Genomic DNA, 26,006 nt, shown 5'->3' on the forward strand with positions numbered 1-26,006 from the left:
GTTTCACCTTTAATTTTTATATTATGAAGAGCATGTCTTTTAATAAACTTAGCCAGCCAACCATTGCTTGCATGAAATTCATATTTTTTCCTCGATTGAGATGAAGTATCTGGCTGCAGTTTTTTAATCTGTTCATAAAATCTCAATGCTGATTGCTTGATGGAATTTCCATCAACTGGCATTCGTTTTTGTACATTATCTTCTATCCACATCATTAAAGGCTTTTTCGGCCTTTTCTAGAACAACATTTCTTGTGTATGATGATAATCTCGCACTCGATTTTGTACCAGAACATACCGCTTTTCTAATAGCCTCTTCATTTTTCTTTATAGATCTGATGATTCATGGACTCCAAAATGCTTACCCACAGCCATCCCACCTTCCCCAGTATGAAGACGATCTAAAATTTGAATTTTTATATCCAAGGAAACGGCTTTCCTTTTTTTTTTTTTGTTATCGGCATCGTCTGAGGGCTGGATTAAAATCTTCGGTTAATGAAATGAAAGTTTGAAAATTACATACAGCTTATCATTTATTATTTCTTGGCAAAATTATTAATTTTATAACGCGATTTTTATTTTGATTTCACTTAAAAAATGCAAATGCAAAAAATGCGGTAACTGTGTTGTCTACTCAAACACCAAATTCAAACTGCTAAGAACTGCTTTTTTATGCGCAGTCAGTTATGTAACTCAGGGAACTCCCAATAAATGAAATTCGTAAGAATTTAGAATTTTCTTAATTGAAATGAGAATGCAATTCTACAAAATTCTCAGAATTTTCTTGAATTATGGATTTTTTCCTACTTAGACTTTAGGTTGGTTGCATAAAAGTGAATAAAAATCACAAAAATAAATTATTTTTGATATCCCAATTCGCGTAACTCCGAATTTGCATAAAAAGAGGTTTAGGTGTATATTCTACTGCACAGGAATTTTTTCCAGTTTATCAAAAACCATCATGGCTAGCTGAATTCTTTTTTTAATTTCTTCAATGCTTCTTTTTATTAATGTAAAAGTTCTTCTAAGGTATACATATTTTTGTACTTGTTCTATTTTGTTAATTTCTATTGTTATCTCTTCTTCTGTTATCTTGGTTTAATATAATATTTGTCATTATTTTAGTTTTTTTCATAATTTATACATAATTCTACTTTATGTGATACTGTATTTAATTCATTCATCATTTCTTTCACTTCTCTTTTGTTGTTTACTATTACTACAATATCAGAGTATCATAAATGAGTTAATTTTTTACCATTGATAATAATCCCTTTGTCACTCCAATCTAGTTCACTCAGAGCATATTCTAATACTGCACTGAACAATTTGGATGAAATAGTATCTTATTAGCATAGGGCTGCTGAGTGCACGTTGTTTATCAAGTGCATATTATTTTGCCTTACTCCATGTTTCTTCATGGCTATTAGGATTGCTTGTTTTTCAACTAAATCAAATGCTTTGTTATAATCCATAAAACCAAAGTATACAATGTAAAGTTGTATTCTCTGCATCATCTCTTAGTTGATTCAATATTTGTAGATAATCAATGTGCTAAATCCTTTTCTGAATTGCTTGTTCATTAGGCTGAGATTCACCTAATAATCAATGATTCTCTTTATTATTTTTATAAACAGTTTATATATACACTTGGTCGTCGACTTACAACCGACTTCCGTTCTGGCTGACAGGTCGTAAATCGATCTGGTCATATGTCAGCCATATATTTATTAATAGTATTCTTTAACCTTTCTAATCTATTTTTATAATCTTTTAAATTTATAATTATGTATATTGTACATAATGTGAAAAATAATACTGTACATACTGTACTGTAAACACAAAAATACAATCTAAAATTAATGTAAAAATTAATACAAATGAAATTTACAAAATCAATTTTTAATCTTTGCTTATGCTGGGTTGTGGATCGCCAGGTTCATGTTCTTGGGTTGAGGTAGATGTTCTTTTGATGAGGAACATGCTGAGAGTTGTTTGAACAGTTTGTTTCTTTTTTTCTTTATATCTCATGATAACAACACACAGCATCTTGAATAATACGTTCAACCTTTGTGAATCATTCAACATTAGGGTCCATTGCTTCGAAACTGGTGAGAGCTTTATTCATTTGCGAAAAAGAATCTGATAAACTCTTTGCAGCAAATTTCTTTTCTGAACCTTTCGCAGCTTCCCGAATTCTTTCTTTGTCCTTAAGTATCATCAATACCGTGAAATGTGATAACTTCAAGTCACGTGCTGTCGTATTCAATTTCTTTCCGCCTTCACACTTCTGGATAACTTTCATTTTACACTCTAAATCAATAGTTTTCCTTGACTTCTTAGCTGGCATATCTGTAGATGAAAGCATTTTCCTTTTACTAGACATTTTATGGGTAGTATTTCAGTAGAATTTTAATTAATACACCACAAGCAACAGATGCTTGAAAGCGACTGAGTGTATGTGAGAGATAGTTATCGTACAATAACTATCATATCCCATAGTTATCGTACATGCAGCTGCCTGATTTATTATTAATTTATTCATTATTTTTTTTTTTGTGGTCGTAAGTTGACAACCAGGTGTACCTGCAACAGCAAGGTTTTAGGTCTGTAATTTTCTCTTTTTTCTTATCCTCTTTGAAAAAAGAAGAATGAAAAATGGATGCAAACAGCAAAAATCAAATTTTTCAGAAAAACAACTATATATACCAAGCAGGACCATAAAAGAAATGAAAAAATTTTACAATCCCTGAATACCAATTTACACTATATAAGTATATATATAACAAAAATGGTTAGAACTTCTAAACTGAATGGACAATAGCAGACTCCAAAAAATACTATATGGATAAAAAATAACTGGAAAAAGAAGAATTGGAAGACCAAGAAAGCAATGGAATGAGACTCGAACAGGCCACTAAAACCCATGATAGGAAGGAGAGTATCATGACATTGTTCTGGATGTCTTTGGCATATCTTTCACTTTTAGGCATTTTTTTTTTTTTTTTTTTAATTCTGTTAAAATTTCTCCCACTGCTTTCATAATTTCTATTGTAATTGTTTTCCCATGGCATTTTATTATTTTTCATGTCTTTCATTACTTGTTCTATTTCAAACTTTTATATTTCTGAGTTACTTTTTTCTGTTTCCTCCTGTTCTTCTGGCTTCCATGCAATAGTGTTTTCAACAATGCTTGCGATGTTATAAAATTATGAAAAATACTGTCCATCACTTTCTATTGTTTTTTTATCTATGATATCTTGTCCAGTTTCATTGTCTAGTATTATTTTTTCTTTTCCAATTGTGAAATTGTTTCATAGTACTTTCATATTTTTGTTGTTTATTATATCATTTTATCTTCTTTAACCTTTTTTCTGATTGTTTTATTTATTCCTGCAAGTTCTGTGTTTCTTCTTTCCTTCCCCAATCGTCTTCTATTCTCTAATTATAATTGTTAAATTGAAATTTAACAATTGAATTGTTGTCTCAAAGAAAATAATTGTTTTCTTTGGTTTTGCGATTTACATTTTTAACATTTTTACCTTTTGCAATCTCATGTAATTTCTATAATGATCAGTTTAACATTTTCCTATATATTGTCCATTTGTGGATTTCTGTTTTCATTCATGTTATTTTTTTGCACTTTTTTTTTTTCTGCAATTTTTTGGTGGCTACAAACACATCATTATTTACCTTTTTATATTATATTTCAACTTGTAATTTTTTTCTTCTATTGTTATTTTCCCTCAAACTATTCTGTGATCACTTCTTATGCCATTGATGATCGAAACATTTTTAAATGCTCTCACACAAGATGATAAAACATCTATTTTGCTTTGTTTGTTTGTTGGAACAAATTAACATCCATTTTTGGTTTGGCGTTTTCTTGTAATATGAGTTTGTAGCATTCCACTGGTTCCTCATCATAAAGGTTAACATCATATTTCATTTTCATTTTTCCCTATACTTTTCAAGTTCACCCCCCTCCCCCTCAATGGTGCTTTAAAATCTCCCAACACTACTGAGTAGACTAGGATTCTGCTGTACTGTATTACACTGATTATTATTAACTCCACAATTGATGATGCATATATTTGTATTAAGGGTTTTCGATTCTGATGTTTGCACTACGATATCTGATCAAATATTCCTGCATATTTAGTAATGTTGTTTGTATGCATTTTGTCTGCAAAGCAACCTACTCCTCTCTTCTTGAGATCATCTGGTCCTTTCCAGTAAAGCACATTTCCTGATTTTAGTGTTATGCCTTTTTCTAATTTTCTTTTCACTTAGTCATATTATACCCTATTTCATTTTGCTTTTTGTTATCTGTGTGTTCTTTCATGCATCAAATTGACACTTACTTTATTTCAACTCAAACTACAAGCTTTAAAGTGACATTCAGTAGCCATACAGCATGTTAGTTCATTACACTGCTGTAATGATTTGCCATGTTAAACCTGACTGAAGGCCAACAATAACTATGCTCTATTAGGTAAACAATATTAAAATAGCATTGTGAAAAGAACAACTCTATAGCAAAATGGATTTACTGACAAATGGCATTATAATTATGAATTGTTGAATGCAGACAATATTTTATGCTTGATCTATCTGGCATAACAGTAACATCTAATAATAGTGTTCTCTTGGAAACATGTGAAAAGATGTCTCTTTTATGTAGTAGTACTCTATAAGATTTCTTATGGTACTTTGCAAAAATTAAAACCAGAAGCAACAAACATGGCATATCACACACAGATGACTTTAACAGGTGCAAGAAGTTCTTAGCTTTTACCATTAAGATAAAATCCACAAGAGTTTAGTTGGAGCCTGTAAGAGTAGGACATGCAAGGAATATTTGACAGTGTTTTAAGTTATGACAAGAAAAGATAAGACTATATATAAAATTTGGAAACTATGCTTATTTTATTGAGATAAACTCAATGAATATTTTCGATGTCTCAGAGTGTAAGAGGGAACATGAAAAGTTTTACAATGCTTTGAGTTATGATAAGGCTTTTTACTAACTTCTATGAGTGCATTATTTTTGTTTAGATAATTCTTCTTCTTCTTCTTCAGCTTCTCCCACTTAAGTGGGGTCACTGTTTGTTATGAGTCTCCTCCACACCTTCCTGTCTTGGGCTGTCACCACATCCAAATTCTTCATCTTCAAGTCCTCTTCTACCAGCTCCCTCCATCTCTTCTTTGGCCGCCCACGCTTCCGCCTTCCTTGCACATCCATCTGCATGACCCTTCTTCCCACATATTCGTCATCCCTCCTCATCACATGACCAAACCATCTCAACCTTGCCTCCTGTATTTTCGCTCCTAAGTTCGTAACTTTCACTGTTCCCCTGACATAGTCATTTCTCAGATGATCCTTTCTGGTCACACCACACATCCACCTAAGCATTCTCATCTCTGCTACTTCCATCCTGCTAATGTTATTTTTCCTCAGGGCCACAGTTTCTATAGCATATGTCATAGCTGGCCTCACTACTGTCCTATAAATTTTGCCTTTTAGATTGATCGGCACCCTCTTATCACATAACACTCCAGCCATCTCCCTCCAGTTCCTCCAACCTGCTTGTATCCTGCATCCCACTTCCTTCTCACCTCCTCCATCTTCTTCCACTGTTGAACCTAAGTATCTAAAGTCTCTCACCTTCCTGATGACATTTCCTTCCAGCTCCAGGTCTGTCTCCTGGCCACTGCGCAACACATATACTCTGTCTTACTTCTGCTCAGTCTCATACCTCTCTTTTCCAGTACTTTTCTCCATCTTTCCAGTTTAGTTTCCGCTTCTTCTCTTGAATCTACACACAGCAAGATGTCATCTGCATACAACATTGTCCAAGGTGCATCTTCTCTCGCCTCCTCTGTTACCACCTCCATCACAATATTAAACAGAAACAGACTTAATGCTGACCCTTGATGCAAGCCAACTGTTACTTGAAAACTTTCTGTCTGTCTCAAACAGGTCCGAACACTTGTCTTCACATTTCTGTACATTTCCTGCACCAACCTGACATATTTCTCCGGCACCTTCTTCTCCCTCAGACACCTCCAGACTTCTTGCCTTGGCACTCTATCGTATGCTTTCTCCAGATCAATAAATACCAGATGTAGCTCCCTTTGTTTCTCTCGATATTTTTCCATCATCTGTCGTAACCCAAAGATAGCATCTGTTGTTGATCTACCAGGCATGAAGCCAAATTGTTCCTTTGCAATCTCCACCTCCTCCCTCAATCTACCATCAAGAACTCTTTCTAGGATCTTCATTGTGTGGGACATCAACTTTATTCCTCTGTAATTTTTACAGTCTTGTGCATCCCCTTTACCCTTGTAGATGGGAACAAGAGTACTCTCCCTCCATTCCTCGGGTATATTTTCCTGTTGGCAAACTTTCATGAACAGGTCCCACAGCAGGTCAATTCCCTCTTCCCCCAGTGCCTTCCATGCCTCCACTGGAATTCTGTCGGGGCCCACTGCTTTTCCATTCCTCATCCTCTTCATGGCCTCCGTCACTTCCATTCTACTGATGTTCTGCACCATCCCCTCAGAAGGCTGCCCATCTCCTCTGTGAGTCCTTGCATTTTCCTCATTCAGAAGTCCCTCAAAGTATATTTTCCATCTGTTTCTTATGTCCACATCCCTCCATAATACTCTTCCTTCAGCATCTTTGATCTGCCTCACATGTAAGATGTCCTTAGCTGCTTTATTTCTACATTTCGCTAGTTGGTAAATTTTTCTCTGTCCTTCCTTTGTTTCTAATTGATCATACAGATCTTGATATGCCATGGCCTTCGCCTGTGCCACAACTCTCTTGGCTTCTTGCTTTCTCTCTTTGTACACCTCTCTGTCCTCTTCCACTCTTGACTCATCCCACTTCTGCTTTGCCTTCCTCTTAGCTGTCACTGCCACTTGTACATCATTATTCCACCACCAACCCTCCTTCTGCTCTCTAATCTTTCCAGATGTCTCACCAAGCACCTCGATTGCACAGCTCAGGATTACTTTTGAATTATGTTTCCACCAATCTTGTACACTTTCCAGTCCATCCGAAATCCTCTCTAACACTCTCTCCCTAAAATGATTCCTCACACTCTCTTCTTTTAAGCGAAACCACTTAATTGTCTTCATCCCATGGCAACCAGAAGTTCTTATCTTCGATCTTAATTTAAAGTCTGCGCACAGCAGTCGGTGTTGTTGTGCTACTTGATCTGTTGGAATTACCTTACAATTTGTCACAACCTTAAGATGTTTTCTTCTAGTCAAAATGTAGTCAATTTGTGAGCTGTTGTTACCACTTCTAAATGTTATCAAATGTTCTTCCCTCTTGAAGAAAAACGAGTTCACAATTGCCAGATCAAACGCTACTGCAAAGTCCACAACCCTCTCTCCTTCCTGGTTCATCATTCCCACTCCGTGGCCACCATGCACCCTTTCACAGTCTCTATTCTGTCTTCCTATGAACCCGTTCAAGTCTCCTCCAACAATCACCATCTCATTTTCTTCCAATTCCCTCATTTCTTCATCTAACACGTTCCAGAACTCATCTTTTTCCTCTGCTGTACAACCAACTTGCGGGGCATATACACATAATACGACCACCCGCTCTTCTCCAAGACCCAATTTCATTCGCATGATCCTGTCGTTCCTTCTACCCACGTCGAGTACTTCACCCTTCATTCTGCCACACACACCATTTCTTCCCTCGTTATTCGCTCCAGAGTAGAACAATTTATATCCATCTCCCAGTTCCTTTGCCTTTCCCCCTTTCCACCTTGTCTCCTGCACACATAAAATGTCCAACTTCCTCTTCCTCATCATGTCTGCCACCTCTCTTCCCCTTCCAGTCATGCTTCCAACATTCAGTGTTCCCACTCGCAACATCCTCTCCACCTGCTGGGCTCGCTTCTTTAACCGCACCCGCCCTTGATGCAGTAGCCCTCGTCCACTTCTCACAGCTGTAGGGTGATAGATAATACATATACAAAAGCCAGGTTGGAATCTCTCAGGTCATCTGAGAGAGGGTGGTAAAACCTTTATGTTACCTTTATTATTATTATTATTATTATTATTATTATCCCATGGTATTATTATACCAGATCATTGAGGTCAAATTCATGTATTTTATACAGCACCTTTTCTGGGTTTTTATAAAGTGCACTTTATGATACATTAAGCTATAAGAGTGAGATACAAACCAATTTGATAATTTTACCATTCTGTTTAGACAAAATCTAATCTAAAAGAATTTGTGGTTTTATATATGATGGAAGTAGTTAAACCTTCATGATGCTTAGGTCATGATGTGCAGGCTATATACCATGGTCATGGCTCTTTTTGCTCAGATAAAATGTATAAGATTTAAGTCTGTATGTGTGTTGGGGGAGGGGGTAACAATAAAAATCATTACACATTAAGTTATGTACAGATAGGCTATATACCAAAGATGGATACTGCAGCTATTATTTATTGAAGCTGTTTTATTTAGTTACTGTAGTTATCCATCCACAAGAATCTGGTTTGGAGCCACATAAATGGGAGAAAAAAATCAGTCTATGATGTTTTTAGTCACAATATAAGAAAGCTGCATATCAAATTTGGAAGATTTATACTCCTGGGTATGACAATGCATTATCAAAAGGGTAGCTGCATTTTTTTTTTATTTATTTTTTTTTATATCAACTACACACAAAACTGGTCTCAAGATCTATAAAACAACAAGCTGCATGTGGACATGCATTTGAGTTCATAGTTCTTTTTGCTCAGATAAAGATAACAAAAACCTTATGATGCTTGAAGTTATGATAAGGGTAGACAGTGTATGAAATTTAGAAACTATTTTTTTTACTTAGATAAAATCAGCAAGGTTCAGTTTTGGTTGGAAATAAAAGCCATATGATGTTACAAGAAGATGCTGTATATATTCAATCATCTTAATTTTTTTTAATGTGAATACCATCTGTGAAGATTGCCAACCCACTACACATTAGAACTGTGGCTGGTATTAGATGACCCACAAAAATGAGACCATGGAACTTAACCTAACCTAACCATGGAACTTCATGCTCCCAAGAAGCAGAGCAGTGGTTTCACATCAGACAATGAAATTTATCAACTACCTGAAAAATATTTACGATGGGCATTTACAATTTTGGGCCACTACTGGGCTGAAATGCACAATATCTCCCTCAAACTAATCTCATAAAAAAAAAAAAAAAAAAAGTCGCATCACAAGCAGACACAACACAAAAACCAAGCAAGAATCTTCACTAAAAACTAACTTTCACAGTTACTTTACTAACATCCATGGAATTAACATAAGCATAAATAACATTCACTACCATTTGCAGTCTTCCAGACCAGACATCCTATTCCTGACAGAAACCCAGACTGCAACTACTGTCCACATTCAGTGCCCAAACTAAATGCTTCATAATTCTTTATTTATAATTCTTCATAATAAATAAAGAAAAAAGAAACATTTACCGGTCACGAAATACAGATAGAGAAGTCATCTTCCTAGGTGACTTCATTGTCCATAATTCCAACACTACTGACCAAGCTGGGCGAGAAGCAGAAGTCTTGGCCATAAGTAACGACCTAACACAAATTGTACTACCTACTCAAATTCCTGATAACCTGCTTCGCTCTCCAAATAGTCTGGATCTTTTTTGACCAGTTCTCCTTCAACCATGTGTGGCATCATGGCCTGCGTAACAGATTGTCATCCATTTGGCCTCGGCCACCCTCTGTAATTGGGCAGCCAGCTTTCTCCGGTCATTCTCTGTGAGTCATGGGTAGATGGCTCCCTCTCTTCAAACTTCAATATCAATGCTGTAGTGCCACAAGGCTCTGTGCTATCACCTATTCTCTTTCTCGTGTTCATAAATGACCTACTCACAATCACCACTAATCTGATCTGCAGCTCTACTGATGATAGAGTACTCTCAATCATCCTACTCGTTTGACAAACCTTTCAGTATGCTGACATCCCAGGCCACAAGATCATCTACAACCAGTGCATTATACATTGATTTTCATACTATCCTTCAATGTGGCAACGACAGCCTTGTCATGTTCAATGCCACCAAAATAAATGTTAAAGATATCAAGCTATTTTAAACCTGGTTTTACTCCATTTCCCAAGTAAGCAAACAGATAAACAAGTCAAGTTTGCACCCTGCAAGTGTTGCAAGTCTAGCTTGACTTGTTTGTCTGTTTGCTTACTTGGGAAATGGAGTAAAACCAGGTTTAAAATAGCTTGGTATCTTTAACATTTATTATACCCAAGGTAAAATACTTTCTACATTTATATCTCCTCCTGAGATTTTTATTTAATAAGGTTAAAACACCTTATGGTAACTTGTTCTGGTAAAATACTTATAAGCTCTGTATTACTAAAATCTTGGTATTTCTAGCCTGGCTCCCACTGATGAGACCTCAATAAAGGTCTAAACCGGTCTGGGTAGTGGCCCCTTGCCTTTAATACAAAGCATCATACATCTCCTCCAGGAGATGTGCTTTGCATTATGGGTAAATATTAAGATTAGTGATCAGAGCTTATTCTACTTTTACCATGAGTTGCCTTGGTCTTGCACTATGTGCAGGGTCAGCTAGACTTGCAACACTTGCAGACACAAACTTGACTTGTTTGTCAGTTTGCTTACTTGGGAAATGGAGTAAAACCAGGTTTAAAATAGCTTGGTATCTTTAACATTTGTTATACCCAAGGTAAAATACTTGCCACCAAAATAGTCTTGCCTTTTCTCATGAAAAAGAGATTTCAGCTCACCTACCCTTACTCTCAGTAACACACAGATCACCAGGCAATCAGATCTCTCTGCTTGGATTACTGTTTACCTCCAGTCTCTACTGGCATAAGCACATCACATCAAAAACCTCCTCTTTCTTTTAGAGAAATTTGTGCCATAGTTATGTGAATTATTTACATGAAAACACAATGCAAAGATAAAATTTATTTGATTATAAGGCCATATATTTCGGTGTGAAACTTACAGACCATCTTTGGTCTCAAAAACAATTGACACAAGGATACCTTTTTTAGTTGGAGAAAATGCCACTAGACACTAGGTAGTAGATGTTCTTCATTGCCCAGTGAAATACTAGTTTCAATCTTACTGGAGGTCTGAAGTGGCAAATGCCATGTTAGGTCTCCAGAGCAGAGATTCTGGTTGTATCAACTGTTTTTGCCACTTGAAGATGGTCTGTAAATTTCAGACTGAAATATATGGCCTTATAATCAAATAAGTATTAACTTTGCCTTGTGTTTTTATGTAAATAATTCATATAGCCTCCTCAGGATCCAAGAAACTAGGCATTCTCTTTCGTTTCAAAGAATATTTTACACCCAACCAACTCCTCACTATATACAAATCCCAAATTTGCCCATGCTTAGAATACTACTCACATGCTTGTGGTGGTGCTCCTAAAACTTCCGTTAAAATCCTTGATGCTGTCTAAAGGCCTCTCTTACAGATTCACTTCAACCTCTATCTCACAGATGCAGTGTTTTAGCACTGTGTCTATTGTACAGTTATTTCCATGGTCGCTGCTTCAGTGAATTGACAACTATTATTCTTTCAGTTGCACCTGTTAATACAAGAGCAGCAACTGCCAATGCCCTTGATTATGCAACACCGAACTTGCTTCTCTTCTTCTATTCCATCCACTTCTGTCCACTGGAGCAGCCTTCCTCGTGAAGTATTTCCAAACAATTACAACTTGTAGATTTTCAAAAAAAATAAAAAAATAAAATAATAATAATAATAAACTTCTATCTCAATACTGATCTGCACCCCCAAACGCAGCACCAACATGCTTATGTCTCTTGACCTCTCTGCATATGGGATCAATATATATATATATATATATATATATATATTCATTTTTCTAAATTAACTGACTTAAAACCCGAGAATTATAACACAATGACATTTATTTGAAAAAACGCAACATGTTTCGTCAAGAACGACTTCATCAGGCGATAAGAACATAGAAAGATATTAAAAGACACGAAATTAACATTGACACACTCCAAAGCCATACAATTATAAAGCCATAATATTCGACTGTAAATTACAGTTATTATGAGCTTGAACTACAGTCCGAGTTAAAGTTCTGTTGTTGTACACCTGTGCGTGTGTGGAATCACGCGATCTCCAGTATCTAATAGTAGAGTTGAAAGAGTCAGGCAAATTATAGCTAAGATTGTTATTCATGTGAAAAGGGTCCAAGGTGATTTCTTTTGACTCGACAATGTGCCGCTCTACTTCATCATGGCAGATGTGTAGGTTTGAAGTTGATGTCCAGGCTTTAAAATAATATATATATATATATATATATATATATATATATTTTTTTTTTTTTTTTTAAATTTTATATATATAAAAAATAAAATAAAAAATCATGCCTGCAGTGAGATTTGAACTCACGGTGCCTACTGATCAGAAAACAGAAGTGCTATTCAATCATTGAAGCTGGCAAAACTGCAAGTTGGTTTGTGTCCCCAGCTGGGTCTAGAAAGTAATGGCAACCAAACTTTTAAGGCAATGTAAGTTAAGGCATGCAAAAAGCGCCTGTCTATAGTGAATTTCTTGCAGAAATATCAATGTCTCATATGGTTTGGATTGAAATTTTTCAGCAGTTGGCTGTAGTAACTTTATTATGCCATTTTCTATAATGAAAATTGAATATACCAAGTTTGGTTTTCCATGTTTTGGGTCCCAAAGCAGTAAACACTCATTTTAATAATAATAAATTTAATGCCTTTTTAAATACACAGCAATAATTACACTAAGCAAAAAATTTAAAATTTTTGTTCTGCCTTGAAGTAAAGTAAGCACATCCTATTAATTTTAACAAAATGCAGGCAAACTAGAGTTCCACTTGTCTGATGCAACTCTAGCATTTTCATACAAGAAACATTCTGATGGAACTGCCTGATATGTTCATCACTCATGACACTTGTCAGGATGAAAAAAAAAAAAAAAAAAAAAGAAGTGAATGGCAAAAAGTGGATTTTTAATATGTTACATATTTGACTTGTGTGCTTGCAGTATGTCCTCTACAAGATCTCAGTACCTATTACATTTAAGGGATCTCAAAAACATTCGAAGTATGTTCTGAAAGGCTTCCACATGCTGCTTTTTAAGGGTCGTTTAAGATATCACTGAAAAAACTGTTCTTTGCAAGTGTGTGACTTTGAAGGCTTTTAGTGTTTGCATACCTTGTTCTTGAGAACTTGTCATTTAAATACCAGAAATCATCACTATTTTTATTAAAGCCTTAATGAGTTTAACATCCACAAAAAAAGTTCTCTTGCCACTGCCTCACATCTAACTTTAATGTGGAGTAATGGCTACAGAATTTTTTTTTTCACCTTCACAAGGAGAGAAGGCAAAATACTTCTCTGGCATTAAACTTGCAGTCTTTAGCTCAATGATCCTACTCATATAAAGAATATTTCACAAAAGCCTAGTTATATTGCTAATTAAAAGTGCTGGAACTTCGAGATCAATGCAAGTGTTTCATCTGCATTCATAGTATTATAAAATGCATTTAAAAACAAAATTCACATTCTCATAGAATTCACACGAATAACATATGCTTAGAACAGTGAGATTTATTTCCAGCATGTAGAGGCAAGGCCTTCAAACTAAGCAATTCCAAGACTTCAGTTTGTGTTTTGGTAAGATTCAACTCTGCTTGGGTTATTAAATCAGGTAGTTGCACAATAAGCAATCAAAACCCTGGATCATGTTTGTAAGTAAAAGAAAATGATGCTGCACTTTGAGGTCCACTGGTAAAGTTGTTTCATCCATAATTCCTGTCTTAGATGGTTTAGGAACTTGCAATGCACTATCATGAAGTACTCATCTCATAGCTGATGGAAAATTTTAGTATTTAATTACATATTTGGCTCATAATTTAGCTCATAATGGTCCTGATCTTCCACTTTACATCCTAAGTATAAACTGTACGTATTCTGTATCAGAGGAGTGAATGCATTTCATTGATTTTACTGTCACTTACCACACATGAAAAAAAAAAAAAAAAAAAATCTCTGCAATGTTTACACACTTGTTACACATTATGCAACTGCACTCCACAAAATCAGTTTAAATGTATAATAGTTAAGAGAAAGAAAATACTAAATCATATGTATATGTATGTAAAACAAAAGTGCGACACATAGCATGGTAGCTGTACACCGAATGCTTCCATCACATGCGAATGAACAGCAACAGTTACAAGTAAAAGAAGTATCATGATTGCTTCCTTCACATGCGAATGAACATCGAGAATTACAGATTAGGTCTGTGAACTAAGGCTTCAGTGCTTTCTTTATATAAATGTTCAGTTATATATGGATCTATGAAGCAGCTTAGCATTTTGCTATTGGATCCTGTGATTAGTTTTAAATTCCATGTTGTGCAAGGCCAGATTTGTGGGGTTTGATAGACAGATATGGTCTTCATGTTCAGAGAATGTTTTCTTATAGATCTTCCTTAAAAACTTGTCTTGCTACGGACAAACAGTCCATAGTAAGACAAGTTACACAAACTTATCTTACTCCATATATAGCAGATAGCATTGGTGAGAGTTTGTCTTTTGGAGAAGGCAGCAAGTTGTGAATTTGGCTGATGGGTTTATAGGTTGCAATTTTTTTTTCATAATTTTTGCACACATTCAGAGATGCCTTTATATGGTATAGGAGTCCTATGGGCTTCTTGTCTGGGTTGATTTGTAGGAGAGTGGTTAATTATTTTATGGGTTATTATTGGATTATATCCAATTAGTAAGGCTGTTTCTTTGACAATTTCCAATTCTTGTTTTAGGGATTCTTCAGAAGAACAAATCTTGTGTGCTTTGGATACTAAAGATTTTATGATGCCAACTTTTTGAGATGGATTGTGAGCTGATGTATTGTGGATGTAATGACCTGAAGAAGTTGGTTTTTGGCAGACAGAAGTGGAAATGGATTCATCTTGTTTATGCAGCTGTGTACATCAAGAAAGGAAATACAGGTATCCCTCGATTAACACAGTTAATTAATCCTTCGATATTACCGCGCATATCAAAATCACATTAATCAAACCTAATAATCAATGGTAAAAATTACAATTCATCCATGATTGATTACTGTATTAATAATTCGTTTTATATGGTACTCTTTTAGGAAAGATAAGAAATGAATGCAAAGTAAATGTTTAATAAATACTTATACCTACATTATTTACTGCAATTTTTTTATCAAAAGAAATTATCAAGAGTCGTTTGAACAGTTTTAGTTTTTTTCTTATCGGCATAAATTATACGATAACAAGCAAAATGACTCTCCAGACCTCGGCAAATAAGCAATAAAACATAAAGAAAAAACACTGCAAATATAATACATGATGGCACAAATTAAGTGGATGATGAATCCAACATTATTTCATAGCCGAATATAGAAACTACAAGAGTTTTGTGCCAAATATATAGAAACTAAAAGTTTCGGCAGATGCAAGCATAACAACCTTATGGGCAACTCGTAGTAAAGGTGGAGTAAGATCCAGATCACTTTCCTAAGTATTTTCCATAATGTAAAGCACATCTGTTAGAGGACATGTATGATAAATAAGCCTTTGGCTCTCTATTTCAGTAATACATGATGGTTTATTTATTTTCAGTTACAATCTAGAAATTATTGAACAAAGAATAAAAAAAAAAAAACTAAACCATACTATACTGACATCGGAGGTCACAGTATCTCTCAGATACAATTTACTGTCAAATATCGCAAACCTTTATATAACGTGTTAAACCAAACTGACAGCAAAATACAGTGCAGAATATCACTCGTAACAAATGAATGCACAGTGTTAAATTGTGAATGAAGAGTTTTATGATTATTAATACTTCATTCATGATTTAACATGAATTGCATTTCCTGAGCTAAGTTTGCTCCTAAGTAAATTGTAATTTAAACACTTACTGTTTTTTGTTCATTGAAATAATAATTGCAATTTTTTTTAGTTATTTATCTTATATAAATTCTTTATATTAACTTATAAATGTATCCTAAATGAACTGTAATATATGCATGTTATTTGTTGTTACTGAAAGTAAAAGTATTTCTAAGGGACTCTGCTAATGTGATTTGATTGGCTGCTGTCAGAAAACTCAGTTATTTTGAGATAGCGTGTGCCTTAACGTAGGGAACTGTACAATGATCACGTGGGAATTTAGTTATAAACTGAAGCAGCGGAGAAAAACAAGTTTGGGCAGAAAAAAAGGAGAGAGGATTTATGAGATAGAGGAAGAAGGAACTAGAAGGAAAATGGAGAAGGTGTAGGAAGGTCGTGAGATGTGATCTAACCTGGGATCGTACGACATAACAAAGATTTGGAAAGTTGTTCCGATTTTAATGAATCTTACTTCAAACTCATTTATTTAGTTTCCTGTGACCTTGTAAAGGAATTTATCTGAGTGAAAGGATAATAACATGATCGAGATTTATTGTAAGATAAGTTATTACGAGCAAGAAAATACATTTTCCAGTCTTAACAAATAAGTTATTGAACTCAGGAATATCATAAGTTTTATGTTGCCTATAGTGGAAGATTATCGAGTGCCTAGAAGTGTTGTAAGAGTTTTCCATAATCTGCAAGCTATGATGATCATACCGGTAAGAATATCTATTCTATAACTAACGTATGATAGTGTTACTTGTGTCTGGAGAACTTGGTCAAATTTCGTGTTGCTGGAGCCAACTAGTCAAGCTTGAATGTGTGATATTATAAAACATTTCCTTGCGAAACTAATGTGAGAAACTTCATTGAAGAATTAGTTCGTGTTTGAATGTATTATCTCACAATGTATATGTAAATTCAAGACTGAGTCTTTTAAGAATTATTTTAATCCTCTGATAGATATTGATGATGCCAGCTAAGTGTTTGATAAAATTAAAGTTTATGATTATTCTATAAAAAAAAAAAAAAAAAAAAAGGAACTAATTTTTAAGTGTTTTGCTGAATATTGATGTTGTTTAAAATGAAACTAAGTTGAAATCCTAATGGATGAGAATTGTGAAAACATCAGTCAAGTTCTAGCAGTAAATGATGCACTCAGCTGAGTAGAATCTAAATACTTTATGGAATGCATAAATTATTTTCTAATTGTATTGATCTTAATAGAGTTCTTATTTCTTATGTAACAATAATTTTGTGGGAATTAAATATCTTGTTTAACTTGATTCTTGTGCTTGCCTAATTTCAGTTTCATTGCACCGCTCATTAAAATACGAATCTTGCAGGAAACCCTATGTATAAATAAGAAAATTTTGGCCTGTAGTAAGTTCACATTGCTGTTCTGCTATTTGATGCTTGATTCCTTTACAATAATTGTGTGATTTCAAACATAGAGAGGCGCAGTATAATAAAAATTTTCTTTATGTTTGAACGTGGGGTCAACCAACAGCTAGCAAATATAAGGTTGGATGAAAGACAAACCCAACACACAGCTACTCATGACCTCCAAGCTATACACTGAATTGTGTAAGAATATTTATATTAAACATTTTGCATGTATCTGTCAGATCAGCTGTGAACTCCGCAGGTTGAAAGGCGCGTTAATCAAAATTCTTGCTGTGCATATCAAGGGATTGCCGTAATTAATTTCGCCACGTTAATCAAATCGCGCGTTAAGCAAAACCGCATTAAGCAAGGGATACCTGTACTTTGGACGATTCTTTTTCTAGTGTGAACTTGATACGAGGATGTAAGATGTTGATTTTTTGTAGAAATGAATAGTTCTGGTTCTGTATTATTCCAAACTGCAAAGAAGTCATCAATGTACCATAGCCAAATTGTTTTGGGTGAAGAGCAAAAATCTTTCTTTTAGATGTTCAAGGAAAAATTGGCTAAGTTAGATGATAAGGGTGAGCCCATTGCTGTTCCTTCCTCCTGTTTATATATTTTATCTTTCCATATGAAAGCTTAGCCAACTAATTCCAGTGTTGTCAAGCATCAACATGAACAAAACTGAATGCTGAGCACCTCACAGGGCTACTTTCTTTTTACTAAGCTCTTCCTTCTATACATCAATCAATCACAAAGAAAGAAGTCCTATCCACAGTTCTAGTAAAAATACACCTCCATTTCTCCTTTTAATTTCATAAACCCTGTAGTGCTCAAATGAAACTTCACAATCTTCAATAACCAATATACAGGCAGCTCTCGGTTCAAGCTGCAGTTCCGTTCCTGAAAAAACAGGTGTACAATGAATTGGTGTAAAACGAACCCAATTTTAATGGGAGGTATGAAGTTATGTTCCTTGCAGTCAAAAAATATGCACATGAAGCATGTGTAACATTATTATATTTAAAGCTTTGATAATACATACATATATATTTGTTAAAATAAAACTATTAATAACGAAAACAAAACAAAATTATATACAAAAAATATGAAACTTCGAAAAGATATTACATATTTCTATGTTGAAGTTCCAGGTTTCAGATCAAATGCATTTTTTTTTAAAAAAGTATCCAGTGTTAACTGCCTAGATTTTCTTTTTCTTTAAAGAGTTCAGTTTAAGGTCGAATAGATGCAATTACATTCCTTTTTACGCACACACTCTGTTCCCAATCGTGGTCCATTTCGCAGAGTTCATCAGTCAATGTCTCTATGCTTGCAAGGCTATGCTGTAAATCAGCTGTTTTCATATCTCTCAGAGGACCTTCTTCATTTTCTTTCTCCTCCTTTGGATGTTGACTTAATTGCTCGGCTAATTCTTTTAAGTTTTCATTGGAAAGCAGGTTATCATAGTTCTCTAAGACTTCTGTCACATCTTCAGCTGTAATATGTACAATCCCACCTCTCGCACAAGCTTGGTAACATCTTCAATAACATTCGCCTCTTGCTCTAATTCCTTGAAGTCGTGCATAAATGCTGGAAGAAGTTTTCGCCATGCTCCTTTTAAACACTTTGCTGACACATCGTTCCAAGCTGCCTTGATGTTGTTAATGCCCTTCAAAATATCGAATGACCGCCAATAGTCTTTAATAGTTTTTCCTGAAGTGTCCAAGGCTCTTACCATTTCCATAAATGTTATACGGAGGTAACAGGTTTTGAAGATTGATATAATCCCCTGATCCATCGGTTGCAAAAGCGATGTTGTGTTTGGAGACATGTAAACAACCTTGACATCCAACAGTGTTCTTACTTCAGCAAGGTTTTGATGTCCAGGGGCATTATTCAAGAGAAGCAATGCCTTGGCTGGCAAATCATTTTCTTTACAGAAGCGAAGCACAGTAGGACAAAAATAATTTGTGTACCAATTTATAAAAACTTCTTGTGCAACTCAAGCTTTCTTGTTCCATTTCCAACAGACTGGCAGCATGGCTTTTAGACCCTTGAAGGAGGGTGGTGTTTGGTACACCAACATTGGTTTAAGATTGAAAGTTCCAGAGACATTTGCACCCAACAAAAAGTGCAAGTCTATCTTTTGCAGCTTTAAAACCTGGAGTGGAACGTTCTTCACAGGAAATGAAGGTGCTTGATGGCAATTTTTTCCAATAGAGCCCAGTCTTATCAACATTAAAAATGAGATCAGCAGGATAACTTTCTTGTTCTACACAGTCTTCAAATTCTTTAGAAAAAGCAGCCACTGCCACAACATCTGCACTTGCTACCATCATCATCATCAAATTCCTGCCATGTACCCTCAAGGGATGTACAGGATATGATAGTACTACATGAAAAAAATTACATCATTATTAATTTCCTATCTACAATTTTCCTCCAAATCAGTCTGTTACTTGTCAACACTCCAACATTATCAGATCTTATATTTCTATGTCTAAAGCACTTTGTACCGTATCAATCCACCTATATCTTGATCTTCCTCTGGGTCGTTTTGCTGCCAACCTGGCAGAGAACACTTGTTTTACTAATCTTTCTTCGCCCATTCTGTTTAAGTGACCATACCACCTGAGATTAGCTCTGCTAACGCATTCCTGGATGCTGACAATGTCAAGTTCTTTCCTAATATCCTCGTTTTTAATATGATACTGCCATTGATGCCATCTGTTCACGCCTATAATCTTTCTCAGGACTCTCATATCTGTGGTCTCTAGTCTTTGGTCAAGTGTTTTACTTCTGACTCAGCTCTCAGATCCATAAGTTAAAACTGGTTTGAACACAGTCTTGTATACAGCTAATTTAGTGTTCCGACTAATTTCTCTCTTATTCCATATGAATTTATTCAATTGACTTCCCACCATACCAGCTTTGCTGATTCTGTTGTCTATTTCAATATTTAATTTACCATCTTCAGTAAAAATCGTGCCTAAATAGCTGAAATGTTTTACTTGTTCCACAGGTTCTCCATTCACAACACAGTTGACATTTTCAATGATTCTACCTATTTTCATTGTCTGTGTCTTTTTATTGCTGACCTTCATACCATATCTATTACAACAGCAATTCAATTTAGTCAGGGAATCTTGCAGACTTGTAGCGGATTTATTTAGAAGCATAACATCGTCCGCATAAAGCAAAGAGCTGACATTAACATCTCCAATTTTGATATCATGTTTAATACCACTTTCCTTCATAATGTGATCCATATAGATAATGAATAACAGAGGGGATAATGTACATCCTTGTCTCACACCAGATTAACATTAAACCATCTTCCTGTACTTCCTTCAATTCTAACTGCTGACTTACAACTCAAATAAAGACTAAGTATTGCTTGATATAATGTCCCATTCACACCGTATAACTGCAGCGTATTGAATAGCTTCTCTGTCACCTTGTCATATGCCTTTTCCAAATCGACAAAACTTAAATGCATATCTCTGTTATATTCCCATGCTTTCTCGACTATTTGTCGTAAAGTGAAGATCTGATCCTGACAGCCTCTATTTGGCCTGAATCCAGCTTGTTCTTCACCAAGCTTTTCTTCCACAATTCTTCTCAACCGTTTCTCAAGTATACTTGCATAGATCTTGCCAGGAACACTCAGTAGGGAAATACCTCTGTAATTCTCACATGCAGTTTTATTTCCCTTTTTATATATGGGTACTATGAGAGCTCTACTCCAATCATTGGGAATTTGTTCCTCTGTCCAAGCTTTCTGAACTATCCATGCAGCCACTGTAAGACTCTTATACCACCATACTTCAGCATTTCTAGTCGAATATCATCTACTCCTGCTGCCTTTCCACATTTCAAGCCTTTGATGGCTTTTTCTACTTCAAGTATGGCTATGTATTCCTGACTGCATGCCTGGTCAGTGTTTTTTACCACTGTGCTGTCATCACTGCTTGTTTTGTTTAGCAGTTTTTCAAAGTAATTACTCCATACTTCAAGGATATCTTTTTCTCCCGTTTTCATGTCACCTTTATCATCTCTAATTCCTTTTATAGCACTCTTTCCTCCATTCTTAAGATTCTTCAACAACCTCCAGAATATTTTGCCACCTTCTTGATATTTATTTTCTATATTCTTGCCAAAGTCCTCCCATGACTTTTGTTTAGCTAGTTTTACACAGTGTTTATCATTCTTGCATTTGTCTCTATATTCTCTAAGAGCACAAGCTGACTTATTTGACAGAAACTTTTGGTATGCTTTCTTCTTTTCCTTCACTGCCTCTTTAACTTCCTGTGTCCACCAGGGAGTTCTGATTTTTTTATCCTTACAGACAACCTCACCACATGCCTCTCTGGCAGAATCAATGTTTTCTTCAGAGTTTACCACTGAGTCTCCACGGTTTGATTCCTGTTCTTAAACTCTTTCATTTTTTCTTCAATAATCTTTGTGTATTTTAGTCTACAGCTCACATCTGAGAGCTGCTCAACTTTTATTCGCTTTAAAACTTTCTTACATGTTATTCTTTTCAATATGAAATTCAATTTTATCCTGCTCAAGACTAAATAGTGATCACTTCCAATTTCAAATCCTCTGTACACTCTGGTGTCCTGCACCAGGGAGAAAACATCACTATCAACAATAACATAGTCAATGAGACTTTTCTTATTCCTAGCCACTTCTCTCCATGTGAATTTGTGCACATTTTTATGTTGGAACATGGTGTTAGTAATAACCAGTCCATGTCATGAGCAGAAACCCAACAGATATTTGCCATTATTATTAGCTTTGCTCTTTTCTCAAATTTTCCCAAAATATTTTTGTATGTCTCACAATCATTTCCTACTCTGCTATTTAGATCCCCAACAAGGACCAACTTTTCCTTTTTCATTGTGTCAGTTGCTTTTTCTAAAGCCTCAAAAAATTCCTCCACTTCTACCTTAGTAGAACCTTCTGTGGGACCATAGGCACAAATAAGTCTCATTGTCCAGTTCCCCATTCTCATATTTGCCCACATTACTCTACTTGAGACTAAGTGCCATTCAAGAAGATTAGCCTCGTATTTTGTTTTGAATACTATGGCTACTCCTTCTTTTCCTTGATTGTCATTGCCTGAATATAACATTTTGTATTTATTGCTCAGAAAGATCTCACCAGTTTTGGACTTTTTTGTTTCAGTCACCCCTATTATGTCGATCTGGTACTTATCTAATTCCTCAGCTAGCTCCATTTCTTTGCCATTCAGGCTTCTTACGTTGATAGTATCGATCTTTAACTCTGGTGATGTTGAGTTGGGGTTTATTTTCAGATTTGTTCCAGTAGCTGACTTATCGCTGTTCGCCCTGGTTCCCTGGTGAAAACAACGGGCCCTTGTTTAACTGGGCGACGCCCCAGCCAGCATGAAATTTTGTCATGTTGTACCATCATTCTATATTTTGGTTTAACCAATAAGAATACAATTTGGTCGGCTAAATCCCAAATTGCCAGCCCATCCTCGTCCGTTCAGTATCCAAGTAGATACCCAATCAGAAGGTCAGAAGGCTTGGTCGGTTCTCCGCATTCCTTTAAAGGCTATGTGGAGGTCTCCTCTCAGTTATACAGCTTTGAACCTTAAGCACTTGCTACCTCACCACATAATTTGACGCTGCAACACTTACTTCAAGACTTAAATCTCATGAACCAACTTTTGCTTCCTAAAAATGTTTCTTCGCCTCCATCTGTCTTTTTAAGATCATCAAAAATTGTTTTTGCTTTCTTAGTTATAACAGCCTGCATCAGAGGAATGCTTTTCTGATTAAAGTCATCCACCCATAATGATAATAATTTTTCCATTTTTTCATGAAGTTTACCCCTGCCATAACGTACATGTTTTGCATTTAGTGCTGCCGTAGATTGTTGCGCAGAGACTGTTTTATTCCATCTGCATTTTCCATAATTGTAGTAACATTTGATGGAGGCAAGTTCATACACAGACATTAGCACGTGTCTGCGCATCTTCCATTCTTCGAATTACCTCCATCTTCTTTTCAAGTGCGATTGATTTCCGAGCCTTCTTAACACCAAGTTCTGCTAATTTTTCTGCACTTCTATTATCAGACATGGTATGTAATTACGTATTTTATCAATTTAAATACGTATGTAAGTAAAAAAAAATTAAATAGAACAATTAGGTAGATTCAACATTAAAACTAGGTTTGATACATATACGTCGTAGTAGCTCTGTAAACGCTCAAACACTAGAGTGTCTGCTAGCATCGTTTCCCAGTCAACCACACTACAGTAAGAAAGCACGTACAAGCAACTGGTGTTATTGTGAATCTCCGTAAACCGAAGGCTGCCTGTATTAAACAGTTATCTCCTTACAATTTTCCAATAGAATGAGAATCTAGAATTTCAATGCTATCAAAATATATTACTGTCTTTTTTCTCATAAGAAAAATCTAACTTCCTCCAACCTCACATGGTATATTCCGGTAACTGGACCACATTTTTTTTTTTTAATAAACTATATAAAACACAATGAATTAATAAAAGACCCAACAAGTTTCGTAAGTCGTTTGACTTACATCTTCAGGGGTAAAAGGTAACTGAAAGTTAAAACAACAAAAAAAGAGATCAACAGTTGTAGCCGCCTGACTATTCATAAAATTAAAAATCAGAATGCAGATTCAAAGCAGTGCTGGGTTTAAAGAATGCTGGATGATGCCACGTTCTGTTGTTCACGTTCGTAATGTCAGAGGTCTGACTGATGTATATTTTTTATTAAAGCTGACCAAACTTGGTGGAGAATTAATTCTCAATTTTTATTGCATTGTGTTGGTATTTTTTTGTTGAAAATATGCTTAAAATACCAACACAATGCAATAAAAATTGAAGGATTAATTCTCCACCAAGTTTGGTCAGATACCTTTTACCCCCGAAGATGCAAGTCAAATGACTTACGAAACTTGTCGGGTCTTTTATTAATTCATTGTAAATTATTAAAAAAAAAAAAAAAATGTAGTCCAATTACCGGAATATACCATGTGAACTTCTAAACCACAGAAATCTCCACTTACAATTCCTCCAACCTGTCATAATATTCAGGTACCTAGCCAAGATTAATCATTTTTTTGGATTGAGTCACACCTTTATCCTTACCTGGCACAAACACACCACATTCATAATCTTTCCTTGGGCTTTCAAAAAGTTGATATCATCTTCCACTTGGGACAAAGCATCTAACTTAACATTTTATAAATCCTGACAAATTTTAGAATACTAATCTCATAACTTTCAGCTTTTCAAGAAACATCAACAGGTTCCTCCTTACTCCCAAACTACTTGCCCATGTATGGCACTGATGCACTATAGGTTCTGCATATTCTCCAATGTATGGAGAATATAATAATCCAGATGTTATGATCAATATGAACAGAAGAACACAGTTCCTATATCATGCATATCTCAAATGTTCAGATGATGATTATTACTTGACACCTCCAAGGACTCCAAAGACTCATCGAGGGAGGGCACCTACTCTACAACTCTCTATCTCCAGCAACGTCATCTACCGCCCACCACTACCACTAGTATTTTCACAGACAATCACAAACCTCCAAGCCCATGGTGGGATTCAAACCCGCAGCCTTTTGGCTGGAGAGCGGATACACTAACCACTTGGCAACCAGGCTGGCTTATTTATTATAAAAGTATAATAAACTTATTTTAGGAAAATACACTTCTCCAAAGAGGGTTAGACAAAAAAAACCAACAAAATACCCTTCTGTAGAGCTGCTCAGGGCCATCTTTCCAAAAGAGAGAAGATATATCACCACTGGACATATAAAGTTTATCCTTATAATTGATCGTGTGGACGTGATATCCATCTTTTAGGTACAACCTATTAGAGATGAAAAGAAAATGCTATAATAAAATAATCTATTCACATTAGAAGTAACAAATAGTAACAAGTAACTAAATCTGCTCAAATAATATAATAAGCTAGGGTGAGTAGCTGTTATTCGTATTTATCTGCATTACAAAAATAACTTTAGAAACTTTCAGAATCTAAATTACACTACAAAAGTTAATTCCACATATTTACACCAAACTAAATTTTCACATATTAGTTCCTGAAAATTTATAGTATAACAATGTAATGTTATAAATAAGGAGGACGCAGATTATTATTATTTATTATTATCTGAGACCTCCAGGGAGTCAAGGACTCATTGAGGAAGGCTATACCTCACACAAACCAGCTGTCATACCGTCCTTTAAACTTATTCACACTAGATCACTACTCACTACCTCTAAAGGCAAATTATTCCACTCACTCACTGCTCTGTGAGAGTAAAACTCTTACAACTTTCCTAACTGCAAACAAACTTAACTTCCATGAATGCCCATGTATTCTCTTTCCCACCTTCTTTATAACAAAAAACTTCATGAGACAATATTCTCTAACACCCATTCAGAAGTCTATAGACCTCTGTCATATCATCCTTATTTCTCCTATTAGCCAGAGTCTGTAATCCAGATACAATCTGTCATCATAATCTAAATTCCATAATCCTGATATAATTTTTGTAATTCTTCTTTGCACCCTTTCCACAGCTTCTTTATCCTCTTG

At 35.3% G+C, this 26,006-nt stretch overlaps 1 protein-coding gene across 2 annotated transcripts in view; it reads right to left on the bottom strand.

The window, feature by feature from the left end:
- Positions 1-26,006, bottom strand: part of LOC150098418 (tudor domain-containing protein 5-like) — a 471,387-nt gene that overhangs the window by 174,898 nt on the left and 270,483 nt on the right. For both annotated transcript variants that reach the window (XM_090404821.1, XM_090404822.1), the window contains exon 16: positions 25,154-25,274. In XM_090404821.1, coding sequence (XP_090260947.1) covers positions 25,154-25,274 — 121 coding nt within the window. The remainder of the gene's footprint in view (positions 1-25,153; positions 25,275-26,006) is intronic.

The sequence above is a fragment of the Typopeltis vanoorti genome, chromosome 15, assembly GCF_054136105.1.
Source record: "Typopeltis vanoorti isolate ZY-2024b chromosome 15, IOZ_Tvanoo_1.0, whole genome shotgun sequence".
NCBI classification, from domain to species: Eukaryota; Metazoa; Arthropoda; class Arachnida; order Uropygi; family Thelyphonidae; genus Typopeltis; species Typopeltis vanoorti.